The 26,304-nt window shown below is 38.6% G+C and overlaps 1 protein-coding gene across 9 annotated transcripts in view; it reads left to right on the top strand.

Annotated features, from left to right (window-relative positions):
- The window catches only part of ENOX1 (ecto-NOX disulfide-thiol exchanger 1), a 381,250-nt gene that overhangs the window by 320,292 nt on the left and 34,654 nt on the right, over positions 1–26,304 (top strand). For all 9 annotated transcript variants that reach the window (XM_026853212.1, XM_026853203.1, XM_026853269.1 and 6 more), the window contains one exon: positions 15,442–15,626. In XM_026853212.1, coding sequence (XP_026709013.1) covers positions 15,442–15,626 — 185 coding nt within the window. The remainder of the gene's footprint in view (positions 1–15,441; positions 15,627–26,304) is intronic.

Below are 26,304 nucleotides of genomic sequence, written 5' to 3' on the forward strand. Positions count from 1 at the left end.
CCCCCAATCAGCCTTTAAACAGTGATTTTTCTGCAATGTGGATTTTGAGGTTTGGAACAAGAGGATTGCTGAAGTAAAGCTGGAAGATTGCTAAGAAAAAAATAATGATGATTGGCAACTTAGTTAATACATTTGAAAGTCAAGGTGCAGTTACTGAAGCATTAGCTCAAGGGAAAAAAAAAGAGATTCAGCGCTGGAGTCTAGAGGATAGATGAAAATCTTCAGAACGATCAGGATTTATGGATGCTTCGTCTCCCACCTGCTGGCACTGGGACTAAGGATCCACTTGTAAAAAGCCTCCAAAGTAATTTTAAGAATTAGTGAAGTGAAACTGCGTGTTGTAGAAAAGAGCTGAAGTTTGGTTTATGCCTAGAAGGCACCTGTAATTTTACTTTAAGGGTAGGTGGGTTAATCTCTTTGTTTTGCAGTTCTTGGTGATGTGCCATTAATTCTAGCAACTCCAACTTCAGTGAAACATTACGAATGGCACCACAGAAAAGAAAGAAATTCAGTGCTTGCAGAGCAGTGTGGGAAGGATGGCCTCACGATTATGGCTTTTGATGGGGATCCCTGAGCTCTGGGCCAAATCCCGGCTCCGCTACATACCCTCTCCCTGGACTAATCAATGAATTTGTGATACCTCCGTTCCCTACTATCAAATGGACACAACGATGCTTTCTTTCATTCAGCCACTGTCTCTTCTGTCCACGTGGATGATAAGCACCTTGGTATAGGGCTCTCTCCAGATCAACAGACTTGAAATAGCCCACTCATGGGGTCACCTGGAGCATTTCACTGCCATTACTGGTGATGAAGTAACTTACTAAAATCTTAGGGACTGCATGCAAATAATAAATTGCAAGTTCTGTAGTGCAAGCCCAGTTTGAACACATGAGATTGGCACTGCTTTCCAAGTCAGGAAAGACATCCTCTATGGCAGGATTTTCAAACATACCTAAAGTAGGTGCCAGACTTAAACATTGAAGCTCTTTCTGTCTTGAACAGTAGCCTGGATCTTTAATGCTCTCCTGAACAGATCTGTCCTGTTTGCATCAGCTAAATCACTTGCAATAGGAGACAGTCCATCTCACAGAAGAGTGTAAGTCCTCGTGAAAGTCAGTATTTGAAAATTGCACCCTGGTGCACACAGCCTTAAACATGCTTTGTGATATTGTTTGTAAGTCTGTCTTGAAAGTTGCAATCCTGGCAAGTCTTCAAGAAAAGCCTGAAACAACACCAAAGTGATCTGTGTGATGCTTTTTCATCTTTTCTCTGCAATTCAATCCTCTTTTTGCTTTCTCTAAGGCTTGTGGGAATGCAGAGATGCACTCATGGAATGGAAACTGTTTTCTAGATGGATTAAACTGGTAGGAAAGCTTTATATAGGTTGTTACAACTTTGAATAGAAATTGCTGAGCCCCTGCTGTGTGGAGCTGAGCTTTGCTCTTCCTTTTCTTGTAACTGGCCCAGTGTCACAGCAGATCTCATGTCAGATCTTCTGCTTTCTCCTGATCCCAGCGATCAGATATTTCTCCCTTTCTTGAAAGTCTAATCTTTTGGGATTTATGTGAGATTTTGTTTTAAACAAAAGTCTACTTTCTTTTTCTGTCATTACCTCTCCATCTGATAGCTTTTCAGCATCAGATTTTTTGAAAGTGATACTGGTATTTAACAAGCTCATAATTTGCCCATTTTCCTTTTAAACACTTGTTGATAAAGATAATGTAAAATAACAAAATGTATTTACTTTAGAAATTAATGAGCTTGCATCACTTTTTTCCTCAAATAAATCAATACCATTTCAAAGTCATCAGCAGCTGGTGTCATAATCAGCCCTGTGGAGATAAACATATAAAAGCATATGAAGAGGAAAAAAGCCCTTGTTAACAGATGCTACTAACCAGGTTTTATAAGCAATCTCAAATAAAAGAATGTATTAAAAATCTGAAGCTCAGAATTGTCACTGTACTGACACAGTCCCCTCTCTGGCCAGAGAATACAGCCGAACAACCCTTTTGAGCTCTGCAAGTGGAGTAACTTCCCTTTGAATGGAAATGCTCTGGACACAGCAGACAATCAGCTTTGCTCCCTGGGACCATCAGGGATGATCACTAGAAAGCAGCACAAGATGATTACTCCCTCTACGCTGGGAAAAGTCTGCTCTAGTGTCTTTCACAGCATGCCAGTTCAGAGCTGTTATCATCAGGCGGACTCCAATTTTGTGCCTTAAAATGCATTCCATTTTTCCTACAGCTTTTACTAAAATAGGCTGAAATTCAGGAAGTATGTAGGCAAGGGCCTAATTTTATGCCCCTGCTTTTAGGTCCATTCGGCTCTAATAATGCTTCTTGGACAGCTGAATTTAGCAGAAATGCCTTGATGAATCAGGCCAAAGGAGGTTGCCAAACCTGTCTTCCCTGGGGAATGAAGACACCTTTGTCCTGTCCCAGGTACTGAGCCAGTTCCTCTGGGTCATGCACAACACATCGGCTTTGGGATGAAGGCCTTTGCTGGTCCTGTGGACACAGTATTGAAGGGGTTAAACTAATTTTCAATTTTTAGAGGAAACAGACAGTTCAAAGACATTTTCCTAATATGGGTTTTAGGAGGATGTCCCATTTACTACAAAACAAGTCTGTTGCTCTTTTGATGCTTTTCAACTGCCAGAAATACTATTATCTAGATTACATTTTATCACGTTTTCTGGGTATTTCATACTGATAAGGTTTTATACAGGATCATTACATATGAGAATAGATTTAATCCTGTTTTTAGTAAGCTTAAAGGACACTGAGAGATTATTTATGTAATAAGATGCAAAGTTGCTATGGAAAATGCTATAGCAACCTAACATCTTCACAAAACCAAGCAGCCACTTGTGACAGCAATCTAAATTTACATTTATTTTAGTGTCATTTTATTGACATTCTTAGTATCTCATTTTGACAGCACGTTAAATTATGTTTTGTGTTCATGCTAGAACAAAATTAACGGCATGTTGTTGGAATGAAGATGATGCTTATAATTTTTGGAGATAATTTTATCGTATTTCATTTTGTGTAAATAGCATTAAAATAGTAGTGAAAATAAGTTTGGGTCCATCCCTCTATTTGTAATAGAGCAAACAATGCACATTGAAAGTAATATTTTACAAGTCAGTGAAAGCTAAACTGTTTTTATTTGGTTTATATCTGAATGAAAATATTTTTAAGAAAAAAATGATTTTCTTATTAGAATTTATTTAAAATCCTATATCTTTTATTATAACTTTCCCAGTTCAGGATACATGCTGTAATTTTTCATTAGGTTTCATAAAGCAGGGCATCATTTCTGAATGTGTAGACTTGCAGTTTGATAGGGAATTGCCCTATTTACTTTTCCAAAACGTATGATAACAGTACACATTGCTCCTTAGAGGTTAAATAAAATGGGAAAGAAAAAACAAACACCAAGTGACAAAACAGTTTGAACTCTGTCCTGTGCTCATTGCAGTTAATAGTGAAACTCACATTGACTTCAATGGCAGCAGAAGCAAGCTCTGTATATTGATTTTCTCCATCCCCCTCCATTAAGAATCCTGAAGTGCAGCTGTAACATTGTTGAAGTGGGATGTTGGCAGCAAAATCAATAAAAGACAATACTAGGACATATGCTGTTTTCAGATTCTTCACAATCTGATATAGCTAGTATTAGCATTCTTCTCCAAATTACACCATGCTTTCTATAAAGTGACCTTCCTTATAGTGCCCTCTCCAATATAAAGCTTTTGTGCTCTTATTCTCATGTTTAGCCTTCAAGAGAATGAGCCCTATTTATAATGGTGAAGATGGTTGATTCTGAAGAGAGCATAAAGAACAGATTCCTTCAAGAGAGGCTTCAACCTAAACCCTATTTCTGACTTCCACTGAAAGATCAGTTCTATTATTGTTTAAACTAAGTCTTTGGGTTTAGGTTTTCTTAATTATACTGCCCTTCATGCCCTGTTGTTTTTATAAACCCTTTTCACCCCAGCACATTAGAGAAGCTTGCAGATATTGCTTGAGGTGGAGATTTAGGTGCCTTCTTATCCACCATTAAATCCAAGAAACATTGGCCATTGCTAAGATGTTGTAGGAAATAATGATCAGAAAGCAGAGTCTTTTCTAATGTCAATACAAGCTTCTAAAATCATAATTGAAGGTATGGGGAGCGTCCTTATGTCATGAGACATGCCGGCTGAAGTTTCCAAAGCATTAAAAGCTTCCTTTTCAAAGTGTGCAGCTTTTCATTCCTTGTGTGTCCAGCTAACTGGCGCTCTGTGATGTGGTTACATGCCAGGAGATAAAAACACACCCAGCAGAGCTCATGCTTGAAGTTGGATGGCTACAGAGGCTCCCAAAACTAGTGGTAGTTAGTGATATTAGTTTACTTTGATGGGTGAATCTTTGATTCATAGCAGTTCATGATGTCCTGCTCTTTGGTTTTAGCTTAAATGCCATCTCAAGAAAATAAGCTTCTTACTAATTATACATATCCATAGTATAGCATTTTTGTGGCCAATATATTGAAGGATTTGGTTCATAAAGTTGATTCAAATCTGCTTGGAGGTGAGTGATCATTTAGCCTTGTTTGGGTTTTGATTCAAGGCAGAGAGAAGAGAAAACAGAACAGTCCTCTAGGATATAAAATGTCAGACTGGCAAACTAGATACGATACCAAAACTTTATAATTTTATTCCACTTCTCTGCTAGTTCCAGCATGTGACTCCTTGAAGACCAGCATACAGAATTCTAAAGGAAGAAAATTGTTTTGTTGTTTTGTTGTTGTTGTTGTTGTTTTTTTTAATTAGGCATTCTAATTGCTTTTTGTTTTTCCTTTCAATGGGCAAACTAGTTTGCCAACTTTTTGTTTATGTATCCAGCCCTCCACATATCTGATGCTTTGCAAGTTTCATCAGGTGCAAGAACTGTGCCAAGCATGTCTTTGTAGCACTTGTAATCTGTGATTGCTGAGCTGCTTCTACAACTGCCAAATGCCCACCTCACATGTCATCCAGGGATCTCTCTGAAGAGATTTGGGTGGTTGCTAGCGCACAGCACTAGTTTCTTCATTGCTTGTCATGCATCAGATATAGACTGTCTTCCCTCTTAAATTTGTCCGAGGCAAGCGAGCACATTTTAACAGTTGAGGAAGACCATTATAAAAAACAGTAACTCTCCTCATGTTGTTCTATTATCAGGTAGTCATCTGTCTCATCATGTTTTCTTGATAGATTTTAAGATGTGTGTGCTGTTAGACCTTGATCCCACAAGCTATTGCCTGCTGCTCAGAGTGTTTGCACTCACCTTCTGCGCAACACCTGCAGATAGAAAGTCCTAAGCAGTGGTTTACCCAGAAAGTCTGGTACATGGATTATTTCACAGTTATGTCTTCAAAGATACACTCTTTTTGCAAATTTCAATAAGTGGTCCGTTTCAGAAAGGACTGGAAGTACCACTAAGCCCTGTAGAACTCTGTCATCTGCAAGTTTGCAACACATTTTATTTTTCAGTAGCTGAGGACAGAGTGGCCTCTGTCTGCAGATACTGAATGTGATGGAAGCAGGATGAAGGGGAGAAAAAGAGCTTTTGCCTTGCAGATACAGCTCTTCTGGACACCCTTCCATTCACATAAGGGTTAAATAGCTCAAGAAATTCTGTCTCAAGAAATTACAAGCTTCATGTGATCATTTGCTTATGCCTTCTAAAGGGCTAAAAACATACTCCCATATTTAAGATCCCATATTTAAGATACTCCCATATTTAAGATACTTAATCTAAGGCCAAAGTATCTGAGCAGATATTTCAATATTATGCACAATTTTAAATAAAAGATTATCTCAGCCCTCCAATCCAGTACAAGGTCAGAGTGATAGCTGGATAAATACTTTCCTGCAATTTAAGGTGCAATAGGATTTTGTACAAAAGTGGTTTATCCTCACATTTATAGAAAGCACTTTATGTTTATGAACAAAATCTGCCTACTATAAATCAGAACAATTCAAACCACCACAGTAACTTAAAACACTCAGATCATCCCTTTCTTCCCTAATGAATGTGACAAATTGAGGGATTCATGTGCAAACTGTCAAGTTTGTTTTCAAGTAGTGACTACAGTTTCTTCATATTTATAAGTAAATCCTACAGATTTTTTTTTTCAAGTTGTTACAGTGGTGCTGGGCCTGAATGCAATTCCTAACTTGGCTGCCAACAGCAGCAATGCAGCCATGCATCTCATTAATGCCAGTGTTCATTGTTTCATTCTGAATAAAAATACAGCAATTACTTTGACTTCCTAAGAAGTAGCCATCAGTAACCCACCTACACAGAGGTTCACCTATATCGCCATGTTTGAATATCCTAAGTAATTTATGTATCACATGTACACACATACATACAATCCATTTATGCAATATATGTAAGATTAACATGACATACGTGAAACACAGAGCATTCATCTGTATCTCCTGTGCTATGCAGAGTTCAAGTGTCTGTACCCTCAGTTGCAAAGCACCATTAATAAAAGCAGCATTTTTCCATTACTGATATGAGAGAGGGTCATCAATGCCACTTGGCATCTTCCCAGTAACCAATGCTTTTCTCACTTGAGCGAACATACTCCTTTATCCTTGAGACTAAAATCTCCTCCATTCGCTTTTAGTGTTACAGGAATACAGTCATTCATTTTAATACCATTGATTAGAGGAAAAAATCACTCTTTGCTGGCATCTTTAAAGCACAGTGTCTGTAAAAGTGTTGTAACAGTTCTGTTTCTCAGGAAAGAAAGCAAAAGATTCAGTACTTGATTAATTATATTTAACTGAGGCATCACTTACTGGTAAACATAAAGTATCTGAAAAATTCACCTCATCACAAACCAAATAATAAGCAGTGAAACCAAATAATAAACAGTGAAAAGGAGTGATTTTTACTAAATTTTGAAAATATCTGAGAACTGCTTCTGGTTTTTGATTAAAGTTATACCCCTATGTTTTCTTATGATGGCTTGCTTCCTATGCCCCTAGTTCAAGAGGAGAACCAAGCAGGAAGGGCAATGCAACAACCAACCTAACTAACAAGTCTACCCATCACAGTTGTCTGTGAAGAGCCAACTCTTCCCTCTTCTCTCTCCCCTGATGCATATGCCAAGTCATTTGGGCTTTATACATACATGGTGGTGGCAGAAGAAATGCAACCCAAAAAGGAGAGGAAAAAGGGCCCTTCGCTTGAAAGAGGTGACCTGGAGAAACTGGTCTCAGCGGGGCAGATTAACTAGCAACTGTCAAAGTATCATTTACGAGCTATGTAGATGCCTGTTCTCCAAAGAGGTGCTGTCAAGTAAAATAGACCTAAAATATGACAGGCTTTGATATTATTGTAGCCAGGTGGTCTCTTCCAAATTCTAAATATGCATTTCAGTAATGGGATGTGACATCTTTGTAGGAAAAGTCCAAAACACTTAATGGTGCACTTTACCTGGGACACAACTGGGTAAGAGGTCACTGGAGAATGTACTGCAAAATGAGTGAGGTAAGAGAGAAACATCTGGAAATGTCAGGCAAGTGGGAACTACAAAAGAATGAAAAGATGGACCAAGGTGTTTGGAGCTGAAGGAGGAACTGAACTGAATGGTACCAGTAGAGAGGTAAAAGAGAGGAAGGCACAGAGAGAGGGATAGAAAGATTGGTTTAAAGTGGAAGATCAGGCTTCTGTCTTTTGAGCCCTTTAGAGAAAGTTGGTTCATTGTTCAGGTGGGTTTTCTGCAGTCTAGTGATCCTAAACTGAGCTCCTGAGTGAATGATCATTTGTAAGACTGTAGTAAGTAATCTGCATCTTATTTCTAGGACTGGCTAAAACAGTGAGATTAAATTGCCTTGTTAGTGTTTTTAATTAAAAGTTAGAGTTTGTGAGAGCATGGTGAAATACCCAGAGCTGGTACTTACCCACAGTGTAGAAAGTTTGGAAGCCACTAGTCCAGAAACTTAAAGTGGAGGTTTTCAGTTAATGATCTCTCTAGGGCTTTAAATAAAATGTCAGCTATCATGAGACTCATCATAACACCACAGGAGTTGGCAGCACTGCTCTCTGGGGCATTCTTAGTCCACTGCAGAGACAGCATTTGCGTGCTACTTTGTTATTAGGCCCAGCTGGACTGTAATCTGCCCTCCCTTTCCCTACACCTTCTTTGCCATTTACAAAGAGATATGCTTCATTACACAAGAAATAATAAGCCTTCATAAAACTGGTGAGCCACGTGTAGTAAATCTAGGGAAGAACAGTGCTATTGCTGAAGTCTGCTAAGAAATAAGTTTTGTAGACTGAGAAAATCTCTCTTCAGTGAAGTGCTGTGGTTTCTCAAATATTACATCTGTCTGTACTGGATGGGATGGTTAAAGCCTGCAGTTAAATGATGGTGCAACTTTTTTTTTTTTTTTTTTGGCAGCATCCTTCCATTTACTAATCGTTCACCAGCAAGTTTTATGTGAATAGGAAGCCTGAAAATAATTCTCATGAGTGTTCAATTTGAACATCTGGTATCATCATGAACATAACTGGTATAATGGGCTTCTCTGCGCTGAACATAGGCTGCATAGTTAGGAAATGACTTTGAAGCAACTGCACCTGAATAAAGCAAGTTTTGTAAAAGAGTAAATCTCCCTCCCAGTGTGCAGGCCCTAACTCTCACTAACATTAATGACAATAACCCCTCCTCATAGGATAATTTGTGCTCTTAGAGTATGCCTAACATTAGAAAAAAAATGTGGAAATTGCTTCACTGTTTGGTTACATTACGTCTGAATGGGGAAAGAAAAAACTGTTCATAGCTGGGTTAGCTTGTAATTGCCCCAAATTATTTATTTTTATACCATTCTAATTCTATTTTCAGAGTTTATTCACGCTAGTTACCTAGCTGCTTTCAAGCTTTAACCAAAGGATTTTTTTTAAAAAGCCAAGTGACATAGTCTATTTTGGTGGAAACATGAACAACAATGGAAGAGGCATTTATTAAAGAATGCAATATAGGAATAATGTTGCTTTTATCTGCTAATATCAGACATATTTCTAGGCACCCATCACTGACATCTAAGCACTATTTAGGTTGGTGATCAGCTATTTAGTAACTTTCTGTAAAGAAAAGAAAGTGTGCTCTAGGAACTTAAGGCAATGGATCAAAACCGTCTTAGATATCAGAGGACTCAGCAGCCTGACTTTTCAGTAAAGTGGGCTGAGAAGGTGCCTCAAAGCGACCGAGGTGTACCTTCGTCTTGCTCTTCCAGAAAGCTTCTTGGAGATACCATCAAAGAGTTGCTTTCCCAAATACCTTTGAACTGTGCACAGAGTATGTGTAACTAAAACTTGTTCTCAGAGCTCAGATTTTATGGTAGGGTTTATAAAAGTCAGGTGCGACACAAGTGGATCTATACCTGGGCAGCTGTAGATAGTAACAGCCTCAACTCGTTCTGCCAGGAGCTAACTAGTGGAAAATACAGAGAGAGGGTCAGCCTTGACAGCTGTGGTGGAGACATAGGTTAACACTTCTCTAGTTGCTCAGTGTGTTCCCCTATATCAGAGGCTATCCAGCTTTCTGTCTGCAATGAGGGGCATGCCTTTTTTCCCACCACCTCACAGACCTCCTGCAAACTCAAACTTCCTATGCACCTCAAGGTATGGGTCACTCACTGGCATCACCTCACTCATCCCCTGCCACTGAGTGACCACACTGGGATCCTCAGACTGTGGCACAAAATTTAATTTCCCGTGGGCTGGAACACTAAGTAGAATCTTATGTGATAAAAATGAATGAGGGTCCAGTGGTCCCGTCTAGTCTATGAAGCTGAAAGTTTTTCCTTCAAGGCAGCCCCAAACAATTTCAGCATCACCCTTTCTTGACATGTGCCAGCATGCATACATCAGTGTATCCCCTCACATTCAACATGAAACAGGGTCCATTACTCCCTTTTGAACTCTTCCTCCTTACACCCAGTAATTGTTAAAAATGCTACTGCCTTTCTTGTGCTACCACCAGGAGTCCTAACATCCTTCCTTTCCTCTTCTTTACATATTGAACTTGGGTCCAAAATTTTCGTTTGTTCCACGTAGCTCTTCCTAGAATTTGACCTCTACCTATAGGCAAAATTTATGCCCATCCCCAAACCTTGTGACCTCATCTTTGACTTTCAGGAATTCCTTTTCTTTGGCCCTCACTTTGAGACCTTTCTCAAGATAACACACAACATATCTCCTAAGATACTTTTGCTACGCTTTTGATAAGACCACCTTCCTTATGAATGACAAATGGCATTATTGTATAATATACCCTGTTTTCTACAGCATCAAGACCCTTCCAGGTCATCCAGAAACTTTTTTCCTTGCTGATTTTCCCCTGTTTGTACTGCTTCACAGTTTCCTTATTTGAAAAAGAAATAAGCTAGCTAGAAGCCAGGGATAGCTTTTATTGTTTGTATTTACAGTTACACAAAATTACAGTTTGTGTCCTTATTTCTCTCCTCTCACATTTCTTCAGTCCCTCAAGCTGAAAACTCTTTGAAGAAGTAGTTGTGTCTTTCAAGATGGCTTTTTTGACATTGTAAATGTTCTACAATGGGAGTGATGCAAAAAATTACCATAATAACAGCCATCATTTTGACAGTTTTTGATGCTTTTTTTGTTACTATTATCTAAAGGAGCATTATGTCATTTAAAATGTTATTTTCAAGTCAGGAAATTTGGATAATGGCATTAGTAGAACTCACATGTCAGGAAGGTTTGGGAATATGCTCTTCATCTGTTTTCATCCATGTCACTGTATTAATACATTGGCTAAAGTTCAAAAATCATGAGAAATTCTGCACAAGATGTTAGACCAAAAGTCTGAAGATAAACGAATAATCCCAGAAGTTTTACATTTTATCATCTATTTCTATACAAGTATAGAAGAACCTGTAGGAAAAAAAATCTATAGAAAAAGTTCTGCTAGGAGAACCTAAGGGAAGTCCATGCTCTTGAAGTTACAAGAGGGTTTTCTGTTATTGTTGTTAGCGTTTGCTTATTTGTTTTTCAGATACCACTTCCAAACTGCCTTAGACTCTTGAGATAACCTACTGCCTATGCATTTCAGCTCAGAGTGTACCCAGTATGTGAATTAGTAGTCTGCCATTAGTGCTAACTGTAATGTTATTAGAGCACCATATAATGAGAAATGCACAGCACAGGTGTGCATTAGTAGAACTGGTAGAAAATTTTGAATTCTCCCTGATTTCCTCAATAAATAGATACATTATTTCCTGATAAGATGCGAGTCATAAAATGATACAAATACCCTGTAACACCTGTGAAGAGTTACTCTATGTTGGCTCCAGCAGGCATTATGAATTAGGTTAAATGTAGTCACAGAGCACAGGTACAGATCAGTACTACTCATAAAGAAAGCACACTCCTAACTATCCAAGATAGATATTCTAGAAAAATAAAGTTAATTGTTTCTTTCTTCTAAGATACATCAGTTAATGACTGTGTCTTAGACTTCAGTGGATTTCTGAACAGCCGGTCACTTCTGGTTTTAAAAAGATTGTCTTTTTGATTTGGGTCTGGCCTGGGTCCACTAATTGGAGTTTACCTTGCCACTGAGCCTGTTGCCAAGTTGTATATAGCACTTCTGCCTCTGCACAGGGAAATCACACTTTAAGGTCTTAGATGACCTTAAAATATCAATGTGAAGGTTTCCCCCACTTACATATGTCTAATCTTCCTTCAGCTGCTTCTCTGAGACAGGCAGGTACCATTTTGCATCCCTCGGTGAAAATGCCATAAAGCGTATATTGAGCTTGTTTCCAGCTGTGTTTGTTTAGGTAGGAATATTTCCTTTTGCTTGCAGCATGGGCAGCTATTTGAGATTCATGTCAGAGATTTCTTTTGATATATCTTCCTTGTATATAGTTCGTCTGAATGCTTTCAACATTCATTGTCTTTTTATCCTAAGATGCTTTTGAGCATGTCTCAGAGTGGGATTTTGGCAATGAGTATCTGAATTACCAAACTTAAAATGGCTAGAGAAATAGCACTGAGATGTCCTGAGTAAACTTTTTTTTCCAACTAAAACTACATTCACCATTGCCAATGAAGTCATAGCAAAAATTTCTGTAAAAATTTGAAACGTATTTACTTTTTAAAATACAGCTTCCCTTTCCCCAAAAATTATCCTCTAATTTTAATATAGTATTAATGAAGTGACTTTCTTTATATTATAATATATAATTATTATAAATGAAATATAATCTAAAAAAAATATTAGTAGTTTTATATATAATAGATATTTTGTTTGGAATCAAAAGACACATTGAGCTGAATCCAGAATTATTTTAATTTTATGCATTAAATTATAAATATCTTAAAATTATAGTTATGTCAGGTCAACACAAAGAATGTTTCTGATTTTGTTTAAAAAAATTACCCAGTGTTGAATAAACTGAAGCCCCTGGGGTCCACCAGATGTCTGTCTTCAACTTACTCTCCTTTTCTGCTAACCACTCTGTTCGCACATGTTAGGAACTGACTATTTGTACCTTTAAATTAAATAGCAAAGGAACTACATGTATTTAATGTCATATAATTTGTGGACTCTTATCTATAATTAATTCATTTTAAAGCTTGTAACAATTTAGCATTCTGTTATGCTGCTGCTGTATGTTTTGCATCCTTATTTAAGGACATATTTCTACCTTGGACTCTGTCTTTAATTGCTTACTATGAACAGCTGAGAAGATCACTAGAGTGTATAATAATGTTGATAAAAAATTGTACCCCTCTGGGAATCCCGCCTAATATCAAAACCTTATCTCTGCTGTATTCTTAGTCTCTCACTTTGTTTGGGCTATTACCATTTCGTCTTAAAATAGTTTGTAACTTTTTCCAAACACAGCCTTTATCTTCCAGTGTCTTCAATCTAGAATAACAGGGCAGCCGTCCTTGGATGGGACTTCTTGGTAGTACCGCAATATAATTATTGTCACATTGGTTTTAGTACAGCATAATAAAAACAGTTTTTAAATAGCGGCATTCAGAGGTGCAAATCTGATTTTTTTTTAGCAGTAAAAAAAAAATCTGTATTGTATTTTACAGGCAAAATGGATAGTTGCCTTCACTGCTCATACATATTGTGACTTGTTCCATTTGGATGAGTTATTTTTTAAACCATAATAGGCTCATCACCTACAGGTTACTTACTTTTGCAATATGTCATAGCCCTTTCCATTTCCCCTAATTTGCTGCCCCTGTAGCAGACGTATGCTGTCCCTAGCCCCACTCAGTAGACTAAACTCACCTAGGAGGCCAAAAAATGAGTTCTTCAATGGGGTTGTAGTGTGACACAGAAAATACACAACAGCAGCCTTTCCAGGTAGGGCAGCCTGAACCTCAGCTGAATCTGGCTCCTAACTGACATTTCAGTGGGGATGATAATTAACAAGTACATAGGCCTTATGCCTTCCACTTATACAACAGCTCTCAGAAGTGTTTTTGGAGCTGGACTAGGTGATGGTCAGCAGATGAACTACTGCTCCCAAGCTACTGTAAAAACTTGAGTATGCCCATGACGGTCTCCTTTTTATGCTCTCAGAGAGCAAAATGGTAGACACTTTCTGGATAGAATTGAGTATTACATTTAAAAAAAAAAGTTTCTTTTCTTTTCTTAGACTATTTCTTTTTATTTTAACCTTTCTTTTATTATAGCTTGTTAGCTCTTACAAAAAAAAAAAATTATTTCAACCTCTTGTTTGCCCATTGGACTCATCACTGCAATTTCTTGAGGGTAAATTTTGTCATGGAAGGATGATTACATGCTTTTCAGAACAATTTAATTTGATGAAACAATACTGTAACTGTTGCTAAATCTTCCAGAGAGATTCTGTAGAATATCCAAATGAAGCACAATAACCAACCCATGTCTGTATTTGAATAGTAGCTACCAGTTCTTTATTTTGTATAATGCATTTGTACTCTTTTTAAATTAGTAAAAATTATGTGAGAAAAAGGTAGATTTATTCTACCAAAGATAAATCATTTTTATTGGTAATGAAATATTGTGACATTCTATCTAAGTGCTGATATAATTTCACAAATGTGTTGAATCATGTTATCATGAGGACCAGGGGACTCTTTATCTGTGGAAGGTCTAGTCTAGAGAGGCCTACCATTAAATGGAGTTAATATACAATTTTGTATAATTTGGAGTTTAACCATATTGCTATTGTAGGTGGGCAAGAAAGAATTCTGTGATACCAAGCCTGAAATCATTTAATCAGGAATGTAAATCAGTTATGTGCTTCAGTTACCAAGCGTTGATAGAATTGGCTATGGTGGATTGTTATTTTTTAATTACAGCTGCTCTGTAATGTTGTTGTGTTACCAGGTTCCAAGAAGGAAAATAGTATAGTACAGCAGTTTGCTATGCCAAATGACCACTGCAACTGCCAAGTATAGATACTACCAGGAGTGGGTTCTTCTATAGGATGATAACCACATCCCTAAAGTAATGAATGCCACACTTCCGTATATGTATTTATGTTTGGATAATTTATTTAAATAATGTTCCTAGTACATGCTTTATAGCCTTCTGCCTTTTGCTACACAAATTTTAGCTTATATTGCAGACTGTGCAAGTCATTTGGCAAATGTAATTTCCATCCCTGCATACTAATCGATTTCTTCACAAACACCTGCTATCAGTTATGATAATAAAAATGCCATTCTAAATTGAAAAGGGGCCAAATGGAGCTTCCTAAGGAAATGACTTAAGTGTCTTTCAATGCCTTTAATGTAGTAATGTTCCTGTAGTGCCAACACTCCTTTTGAGCATTTGCATTTTATATAATTTTACTCTATTACATCATTTTTCTGTCTAAATGTTTCTTCATAACCATTGCTACAAAGTAGTTCATAGTGAGATCAGAGAGGAATTTCTGTGTTTCCTGTCTCATGGGACTAAATCCAGCAACTTTATGTAGTCAAAATTCCTTAGCACAGACCTGATTGGAACATCTGGCCGCTACACTAGTGTAAATACTAAATGGCTGTATCAGTTCCTATAACATCACTGAGAAAATGTTGTGAAGCTGGTAGGTGCTTTGCCCTTGGACTGCATGCCAGTTTCTTCCTAAAATATAAGCCTAAATTTAGCTACCAGATTGCAAGTAGTCTTTGAATTATCCAGGGTTGCTTTATGTCTCCCTCCATCCTGGGAAATAACTTCCCAGCAACGGTCTTTGCCAGAACCTAATAATTTTCAGCTCTGCTGGGTCTTGTCTCAGCTCCAAAATGTCTCACTGGCTTTCAGCTGTCTTATCATCTCCCCTGACAATGTCCTCTGCATTATTTGTAAGGAAACAATCCATTTTACTGATTTCTTCATATTTTCATTTTCTCTTAGCTCTAGCTGCCCAAGCGTATGCGCTAAAAGAAGAGAACGATAGTCTTCGATGGCAGCTGGATGCTTACAGGAATGAAGTGGAGCTCCTCAAACAGGAGAAAGGACAGCTCTTTCGAACTGAAGAGAGCCTTACGAAGGACCAGCAGCTGCAGTTCCTACAGCAGACCATGCAAGGCATGCAACAGGTATTGCTAAGGAAGAGAAGAACAGGTCTTTTTTAGCAAAATGGTACCATGGGGCTGTGCTGTACTCAAGACTATTGATCATGAAGGTCATGATTTCTTTTCAGAGTCAAAATCTTAGAGATTTTAGATGAGGGAAAGGAGGGGAGGAATCTAGGACATATTTAGGGATAGTAATTTTAGGAATTCATAAACTGTAAACCCATTGATCGTTCAAGAAAACTCCTATGCGTGTTCTAGTTAGGAGCAAATTGTTATACTTCAGTACCTTCCATATTACACTTAATCCAATTGTCCCTAATTCTGCACAGAATTCAAGAAAGTTTGTTCAGTGTAGCATAGCCAGTGTTCTGTGGTATCTTCATTTGCGTTAATCTGCATCTTCTGATACATCTCTGCTTCTTAGCTTTGTCTTTTTTCTGCTCTTGTTTGAGGATGACCGAGACATCTCCAGCTTGTCCAGACTGTCCGCCTGCTAACTTGCAAGTGGATAGCAACATCAATGCTATCTCCTGAGCTTTTATTATTTATGCTGACCCATGGATGTAACCTTTTCGTTCAGGCAGTGTTTTAAGTGGTTTAATGCAGCAACAAAGCTTTTTCTCTGACACTAGTCAGCAAGAAAGTGCAATGTGTCCCTGAAGGGAGGGGTCAGTTTATCATAAGCATTCTCCCTTATTTGTTACTGTGCTCCTGACATTGTGCTGGGCAAGTCGTGGGCAAGCACATCCAGACTGCTCCCACTGCTTCATCTGACATGTCCACTAACAGATAAGCACCCCTCATTCAACCTGCATGTGTATAACATCTTCCCTGCCCAGGCACTTATATTCAGCTGATACGTGACAGAGCGCAAGAGCAGTGGCTCACCACAACACTGGATTGAGCTCCCATCTTGAATGGAGCTTCTTGAGATGTCACTACAAAAGTTAATTTTGCCTCCTTCATCTGTACCCTGAAGCAATGCGTGTTCTCCTTTATCACTCCTGGCTGTTAGATTCCAGAAGGGGAGAAGTTGTACCCACTTCCAGCTTGTACTAATCTGGTTTTTTAATGACACAAACCAGGACACAGTCATTTATATATGAGCTGCCTGGTTGGGTTAGGAATTGCTTGGCTTTCATGATACCCATCTAATCCAAGTCTGCAAATCCCATCAAACACCGAATAACAGAGCACAAGACAAGACTACATGTGCGTTTATATGAACATAAGCCCCTTTAAACCTGCAGAGTTTTACAAAATTAGGATGATTTATGGTATCGTGGAATAATTCTGAACAAAATATTTGAAAAATAGAAAATAAGTCTTTGATGATTCAGGAGTAAAATGTTTCCTGAATTTAGGAATGAAGTCATTAATCAGAAATACTTGAGGTTTCAGTATACTTTAGATATGTTTGAGGTCTATTCACAGTCTTATCCTTATATAAATGGATACTTAAATATCACTGGCTTCATTAAATTTAACTGCATATATAAATATTGTGCTACATTTCAGCCTGGTGATAATTGTCCATTAAAAACAGTGAAAAGTGGGCACAAAATATTACTAAAGTAAAATTCTAGAGCCCTAATCACATTTTGCATTATTATAATTTCCTACCTGTGGTCTGGATGAAGGATAATCAGGTCTGTAGAATATAAATAGCTTTCTATTGTAACTTCAGGCAAATGTTAATAATGCAAGTCAATAACAGAGCATGACTTACTTATCTCTCCGTTAATCTAGCAATGGACACTGTAGTCCCTATTCCTCTGAGAGTTTCTATGTTCATGACAATTTTGCTGTGAGGTTCTGAATTTTTCTAGTTTGCCTTCTCAGGGTCAGACCTACTAACTCCCAATGGGATATAATTAGAGATGGCCCAAGATGCTGGAGAAGACTGCAGATAATCCAGTCTGACAATATGCTGAGGAGGGCAACAACACAGAAGCATGGGAGGTGGAGTTCAGAATATTTGGTCAGTCAATTAGGCAGCTGGATGATGGCTTTGGATTTCAGTGATTAGCCATAGTCATGACATCCTTTGTGCTTTCATGCAGCTCATGCATGAATATTCAGAAAAAAACCTTTGTAGGTAAACTCTGTTTTATCTCTGCTTGGCTTTGTAAATGTTGAGACATGACAACCTTAGCTGAAATCCATCAGTATAGCAGGTGCTCAGCATCTATGGAAATCAGTGTCTCTATGAAATATTAAATGTATAGCCAGGACTTGAGTGGTAATAATTTAACAAGAAGACCTGTATTCCTTTTTATCCTTTGAATATATTAAAATTAATTTCAGACAAGGTAAACTGAATGCTATTGAATTCCTGAACCCTGCATATATGTCAGCATTTGAAAAATATATTCCTCCTCTTCTCTTCATTCTCCCCCGCTTTTTTCATACACCTCTTCTTCTAACTTTGAAAACTAAAGAAGTGATTTGATCTGCAGCCTGAAAAGCAGATTTGTCTGATAAAAAGTGGATGCATTTTCAGAATTAAGAAAATTTTGTAAACATATTTGATGCCAAACAATAGCAAATAACACAACATTGATGTATTTTTAATGTACTTCTACCATCTGGGTATTTTTCAGGATTCTTTCCCACATTTGCAGGACTGATGAATGTTTATTTTCTCTTCCATCACTCCTACTGATCCAAAGTAGCATCAGCAAAATCACACAGATGTTTGCTTATGAAGAATACCTTATGGGCAGTAATAGCAACCTGCTTATTTGTTGTGTCTAAAAAAGAAAATCCTTTGGACTAATGCCACTGAACTTATGCAGGTTTTAGTCAACTTCCTCCATAAAACTGTGTCACAGTTTAATTTCATACCCACTGTGAGATCTCAAACAAATGGAAATAATGTCTTGTATCCATGGTAACAAATGAGATACATTTTACCTGATTTTGAGATGGAAATTGAATTAACTTGTCACTGCTGCATAGGTGGTATTGCCTTCAATTTATTTCTATATGAGAACACACATACCAAGCAGATCACTTTTTGAATGGCTGTTTTTTGAGCAGTGTTTGGTATTCTCTAACAAACTCTGTGATCACAAGGAAGGATGTTTTAGTAGTAACTATTTTTACGATACTTCACAACACAGCTGTAAGAATTTTTTTAAATCTTGTCTCTCTGTCTGAAATGTTTTACCAGATACATGACTATAGATAGTGCAGAAAATATCACCTAGTAGTGTTGCTTAATGCTTGCCATTATAAGTGGGTATATAACTTCTCCGACATTTAACCATTTGGGTTAGCATATTCCATGTGGAGTAGCAAGCTGAATTATTTTGAAAAAAATCTCATCAAAATGTTTCAGCCAGTCGAAGAACAAAGCGTGAAAACTATGCTTCTCTTGTTTGTTGTCCACCAAAGAAAATTCTTGAGGAAATGCACCTTCATGCTTTAAAACAAGGACTCAGAATTTGACAGTGAGTCTCTACTGAATTAATGATGTGGTTTCCATATCCTTTATAAAATCTCTCTGAAATTGCTAATGTTAACAAGACTTTGAAAAATGTCAGTTTGCCACATAGGAGATGGCACTCATTAGCATATATCCAAGTAAATTTTAAATTTTTACCGGTCATCCAGGGTTGTTCATGAACTGCCTCCATAGCACAGCCATCAGGACAATGTTTTAAGCCTCAAGTTAGTCATAAGTCTAAGCACACCTCCTTTAGTATGGCTCTCTAATTGAACGAGTTAGTTCCACCTTTTCGATAGGCTTAATTGGGCAAGGTATGGGGCTATGCTTGCATAGCTGTACTGATTCCTAAACTGGTTCATTGGCCAATAGACTGGTAATTCTGCATGGTGCTTCATTGCATGATGCAAATGTATGGTAATGTTCTTTCCTCTCACAAGTCCCTGAGCATGATGGATTGAATTCAAGCTCCTGCAGGCAAGGGTGTCATCAAGAAATCCCCATTTAAATCATGCCTCCACCTATGTGTTCTCTGGGGAGTGTACACAGGTGCCTACAGTTCTGCTATCGCACATGTTGGGGTGTATCTGGGATATTTAAGAGGCACTTCGTTGCCCCCATCCCTTAAGGGGCCTGATTCATTAACTGAACTCGGATTCTCACTCCTAACACACAGCGACAGCACAAGCTCCCTTTGTTGGGAGTGATACATTAACCCCTAACCATGGAGTTATTGCAGGAGCAGGGGATGTACAGGGGTGCCTCTCCTAAAATTAGTGCTTGGGGTGGAAAGCAAGAACAATAGGAATAGTTGTGGGAGGTAGATGTAAGGCTGACATAAAGGCTGATACACTGCTGTGGGTGCCACCAACTCTATTAGCTCAGGATGTCTCAGCAGGACACTGAACATATTCTGGCCCTGTTGATGACCCACATGGGTGTCAATCTGATGCAGTATGATAAAAGCCCTCTTTTGTCTTCTTTTTTCCCCAAACAATATCAATTTCCTTTGAATAGCAATGCAGGTTGCAAACCTGAGCACTCAGAAGCCAGGAATTGCCAGAACTACTGCCTGTGAATTTTGCTTCATATACCTCAGAGACCCTTCCCCATTCTGTGCTGCAGACAGAGAGTACACAGTTAATCATCACCTATTCAATACCTTCTTGTCCTTGCTTGCTCAATATGCAGCTCGAGGTCTTACAGGAAAGGCCACATTGCTCCTGACATTTCCTACCTACTGAGGACTAACTTTTGCAGTTTACTAATCATTTAGCATGTAAAATAAATAGCACGTGCATCTGAGACTTGCACACCTTTTTTTAAAGGGCTCTGATAAATGCCAGATGACTCACAATCATTTCAGACTTTCAGTATTCATCCAGGGAAGGACAGTTTGGTCTGTGGTATGCCTCACTGTTGTGGCTGGGAGGGTGAGAAGAGCTGCTGGAGTGCATCTCAGCTCCCTTCTTACACTTGCTGCTCCCCCTGGCCGGGTACATACCTGGTGACGAGGACTGTGGGGTGTATACAGCTTCCACAGTACAGTCACTGGGAGACAGGTTAGGGCCCTTTTGTCTAAGTGAGATAGCACAAGGATCATTTCTCAGATTTTTTAAGTGAAATCATATGCCTATAATGTATAGTAATCATTCTGAGTAGAAAAAACAGAGGTAGCTAACGTTGGCCTCACTGTGCTGCCTTTGAAATGAATTGAATTTCTACCATTCACAGCCACTGGAGCAGAGATAGTCTATTTTCAGATGTCCTCACTGAGCTAGCAGAATTATTTTTTTTTTCTACAAGCAAAGATGGCATTGCTCAGGACTTTCCTCTCATATCCTAATTGAAAAGTAGTTTTTTCTCACACAAGTAGTGGAAGAACTGAGTATTCCCATGGTCCACTCTCTTTCAGTGGGAGCAAGTACAAAAAGCACATTTCTGTCCAGGAGGTTTCAACAGCTAGTAGGATAGGGCATTGTGAGACTTTTTTTCCACATCACTCCTGTAACCAATCTACCACCTATTAAATTCCAATAAGCCTCAGCTGGCATTTAGGTCTGCAGCTCTCAGATACTTCACAGATGTTGTTAACTGTCACAGCCATTCCTTTCTCTTACATACAAACTTTCTGAAATGTCAGAAGTCACAGACAGACATGCTGTTGGCTGAAAACTACTGAATCTGTTGCCATGTGAGTGCCATGACCATTATAACAACCATTTACCTTTAAATATATGGCTTCTATTAGCAGTTTAGCACTGAAATTAACATCAATGTTGACTAGATGGAGCATGTTATGGCTGTATTTTTTAATATAGCCTAAATGCAGAGGAGATTTGTAGTCTTTTTTTATCCACCTACCTTTTGCTCACCAAATTCAGCATGCTCACCTATTCAGCATGCAACCCACCCAATGTATTTACGCATAACTATAAACTGACTCTTCTCCAGATGCACTATTAAAGAGAAAATAAAGAGATAAAAAACATTACCCCTTGTATTTGCATTTTACCTGCTGAATAAACAGACCAGCATTATTAAGTTGGAAATGTTTTTTATTACTACTCTAGCAATATGAATTCCAGTTAGATCTTTCTGTTTTCCTAGTACTAATGGCAATATTGATCAACACTGATAATTTTATAGGGAATGGATACAAGATAAGTGCGAGGAACTGGACCTAGTGTCCAGATGTTCACTTCCAGGCCTGTCTCTTCTTCTCTCACCCTCTGGTTGATATTTGGAAACTGTTTAAGAAATATGTCTGCTCCCAGTACAGAGAGGAATGTTCCCATAAGGCTCTGTACAGTACTGTCCACATTCAAACTTCCAGAAAATACTTACTCTTTCTAATTATCTTAAAAAAAAAGAGCAGTTGGCAGTTAAGTACTAATTATTTACCAGACCTCAGCCAAGCCAAATGGGTCATTCTCTTTGTTTAACAACCTTACCTTATTGAAAGTAGTGTTTAATTTCCCATTTCTGCTACCACCACTTCAGCAATATTAGGGGAAGTGTAAGTAAGGGTCACAGATTCTTTAAGCACCATGCTCTCCATGGCTGTTCTAGTGGTAAGATGGTGGAGAGTAACATTGTTTTGCCTGCTACCACTGGTAAAGCTAAACTGAGGTTGGCAGGAAGAATAAACACTTTGGAGAGAAATAATCACTTTTAATAACAAGTTTTAATTTAATAAGTTTTAATTTAATGATGTTTTACAGTCCAGTGATCCTATATGAATTCTTTAAAAGATCCTAAATACTAGCATTGGCTTGCTGATTACAGAGTTTCCAAATGTGTTTGATGTGATCATTACTAGGAACACTGCTTCCACTACCAGGAGTTGTGTTTCAATGGGAATTAAACTGAGTAAATTGATTCTCTTCTCTAATGTCATTCTTCTAATTAAAATGTGTCAGGTCTTTTTATTCTCCTTCAAAATAAATTAAATATTTTTTCTTGAATAGTAGATCCACATTTAAAAAATCTAATTTCATTTGTTGAGATAGAGCATGCTGTATCATGCTCATTTGCAGTACCATGAAAGAAGAGATGGGATCATATAGTTCAAGAGCCATTACCTGATTAGGAGGTATCCACAATGAACAGGTACAGGTAAAAGGTTGGAAAATATGAGGTTGCTATAAATGGATGATCATGTCTTCATTTGACTGTACATTGTACCAGGCGCCAACTGGTTGCCTTGTAGGATAGATATGAGGGCAGAGCAAACCGTAAGCCCACCTGTCCTCTCACCTATTGCCAGTAAAGTCAAGGGTTATGTAATAAGCTTTATTGATGAGGTGCAATGGGCTTTGGTCAGACTGCTCCCCTCCACAGACCACTGTCAAAATCAAAGACCTTGTATAATCTGCTGTGAAAGTCACATCCCAGAGAGGGATCCCTGATGCTAGCACTAAGTATCAATTAGTGAATTGGGAGAATTTCACTTCTGAGAGGAGGGATTGATTCTGTAAAGTTCCTAAGGACTTGATCTTTTCCTCATTTGCTGCAAAAGTCCATAGCTGACCAAAGAGAACTTGTCTTTCTTGAAGAGTAAGAATATACTTTAAAATTACTTGGCAAAGGAAAGCTGTAGACTGTCTCTTAAGCCATTTATTGCACCATCCATGTTCTCCTTTCATCCACTGTCTGACCCTTAACACTGCCCCTTGTAGTTGGTGTGACTGAATTACTATGCCTCATAGAAACAAAAGAAATTGAGAGCTAATTATCTGGTATCTATTAGGTGTTCTTTAGAATGGTAGAAGAACATAAGTTAGAAGGTACATCTGGAGGTCACATACACCATCCTTCTGCTCAAAGCAAGGGCAGCTCTGGAGTAGTCTGTTTTGCTCAGGACCTTTTCCAGCTAAGTTCTCAGTACCTCCAAGGATGGAGATTCCACAGCTTCTCTGATCCCTTGTTCAAGTGGCTGGCCACCCTCACCATGGAATATTTTCCTTATATGTAATAGAAATATTCCTTATAGAGTATGTGTCTATTAATCCTCAGCCCTTATTCAAGAAAAGCCTAACTCCATCATCTCTGTAACCTCCCTTTAGGAAGTTTCAGTGTGTCTGTGTCCATCGGTCTGTTTTCTCATTTAGCATATTTCTTGGGTTCAGTCCTGCCCGCTCCTACTCTGAGTGCCATAAAAATATAGGACATCTGCAGTCAATCTAATACCGGGGGGTGGCAGCATGGTAAACCTCTCCCTAAGGAAGCAGCTGGGCAGAGTTCTTCAGTAGTGCCACCATACGCACTCACCCATCAGGTGCGAGTCCAGTCTAGTTAACCTGTTCAGCATGGTCTTTGCCTCTGGCCAGAGATCCAGGAAAACTCACTTTGCAGGTGGATGCCCAACAAGCAGGGTTAGGCTGTTGATCCACATGCAGCTCTTCACCAGCCCAGGGCAGGGAGGTCAGGGTTTGGACTCTTTGGGCATCGCAAACCCTATAATCCATCCAAATAACACCATCGATGTAGTTCCTATGTCACAGGTGGTCCCTGAGAGGTGGGAGGGATGAGAAACTTTGCACTATTACACTGTGTTTCTTTTTATTCCCTTAAAAAAAATCCACAGTCATACTCTTCATTTTAATAATGCTTTGTCATATATTACGATGGGATGTATGTGGCCCTTAATGCTGCAACATGGCTAACTTCCCTAAGGGCTCATTTCTAAAGCTTCTTTGACTTGTCTTTCACATTCTCCTGTTTCCTTGGTGATTTGTCTGGCCTCATCAGCGTCTTGTTACTAATGCATATTTGCTCAGCTGGGAAGTCACTTTCTCATTATTCAAGCCTGCCATGTGCTGGCCATTTGTGATATGAAATCTTGTCTGTCTTAAAAAAGAGAAAAACACTCTTCCAGACGGTCCATGGAAGTACTGGAAGAGGGATTTGTATTTTGATGTATATCTGAGATTTCATTTTGATTCATTTCTTTTCCTAAGGAAAACCTAAGGAGGTTTCTGAAAAGAAATATTTACCATTCTTCCCCTCTGTGTTTATGAACAGCTTCTAGAAATTTTTAAAGACTTATTTTCCTTGATGATTTTTGTCCTTTTCCATTTGGCAAACTTTAACTTCTTTCTATAAATAATGTTATAAAAAACACAGCGAGGTTTTACTTGGGGAAAAAAAAAAAAAAAAGAGAGAATAAACCTCAGAAATTGCTAGTGTATTTTAATTTTTAGGTGAACTCTGCAGTCCTTTTAATGCCTGTGATTTGATAGTTTTTAGATCTCTGATTCTCATATAGTTTAAGGGAAAGGGCTGCACTTTTGCACAAGTGAAACTGCTTCCCTGGGTTACTGTTTAGTATGCAAGCCTTGGTTTCACTGGGACTGAAAAAGGTAGCCTTGGTTGGGGTACAGCCTGCCTATTTGAGGTACATAAGTTTTGCCTTAATTTTAGGCACCTCGTGGACCAGATCTCCACATTTGTCCTGTGTAGGGATATATTCCCTATAGATAGTAAGTGGAGAGTAATATGCTGCCCCCAAATATTATATGGATAGGATAGTTTGGTTTCCCTGAGTTCACTAGGTGCCTAAGATGGCCATTCAACTGAGTTGGCTCAGTTAGGCTGTGTAAGACCATCCTTCTTTGACTGATACACTAATTTCAAGTTTGCCACAGGTCTTTTCTGGACATTCTGCAGCTACTCCAGAAACTGGAGGGCCCTGTGCCTCCTTCCCATGGCTGAATGGGCTGGGTTTGCTGAAACTGCCTGCACAACCTGTGATCAAAGTCAGTCACCTCAGAGGTCTTCGTTTGTCTGCTCTTCTTTATTTCCCTTTCTTTAAGGTCTTTGTAACCTTTTCATACTTGTTTGCAAGCAACTGTAGAGAAAACCATAACCAAAATAGCAGGGGCAGGACCATTCAGCAGTGTAACTGCTAAACTTGTGGCAAATGCTGGTTTTCCTTTTTCATTATTCTGTCACCCTTACAGTATCATAAGTACAGCCTCAGGCCCTGTGGTCTCTTGTGATCTGCATCCCTTTTCTTAGCATGCTAAGTTGATGGTTTCATGCTGGAAACCATACTTTCCTTCAGACACCCTCTCTGTCCTGCTAGGGTTGGTGTGTTAACATACTTCTAGATATGTCCAGTCCATAATTTATATTTAAATGTACACATGTAACACTGCCTTTTGGGAAGCAGGGAAGAACTGTGGGCAGGAAAGAGAAGGAGTGTTTCATGTCTGCACAGTGGTACACAACAGCAAGCTATTACTTTCCCTTTAGGGCTTCTCATATATTTTGAGGCACTGTGTGTTGTTCGGTTGTTAGCATTCTTGGCCACACTGGCGTCACATTGTACACAGTCTGAGTAATTCACTTGGCTTCAATAATGCCATCTATATTTAATGTTTCAGAAGCTGCGAAGATTGGTTTAAGATGGTAATTTTCTGTCTGCACTTTTGAGATCTACGCAACATGGGCGGTACTGAACTGTCTCTGACAGAGATTCAGCATTGGAGGTGGGAATGTGTGAAAAAAACAAAATAAAACACACACACCCTTCCCCCCCCATATAAAGATATTAGATAGCCGTTTATTTACAGGGAGGATTTGGTCCTCATGAATGAAGGAAGCTTAACACTGAAGAGCGATATTTACCATTTCTATACAGAGCAACTCCAGAGCTGCCACTGGAAACAAGCAATCTGTCTTGCATTTTTTTTTGTCTAAAATGCATTGATTGATCTCTGGAGAGACAACCTGTAGATTAAT

Source organism: Athene cunicularia, assembly GCF_003259725.1.
Source record: "Athene cunicularia isolate RWA chromosome 1 unlocalized genomic scaffold, athCun1 chr1_part1, whole genome shotgun sequence".
NCBI classification, from domain to species: domain Eukaryota; kingdom Metazoa; phylum Chordata; class Aves; order Strigiformes; family Strigidae; genus Athene; species Athene cunicularia.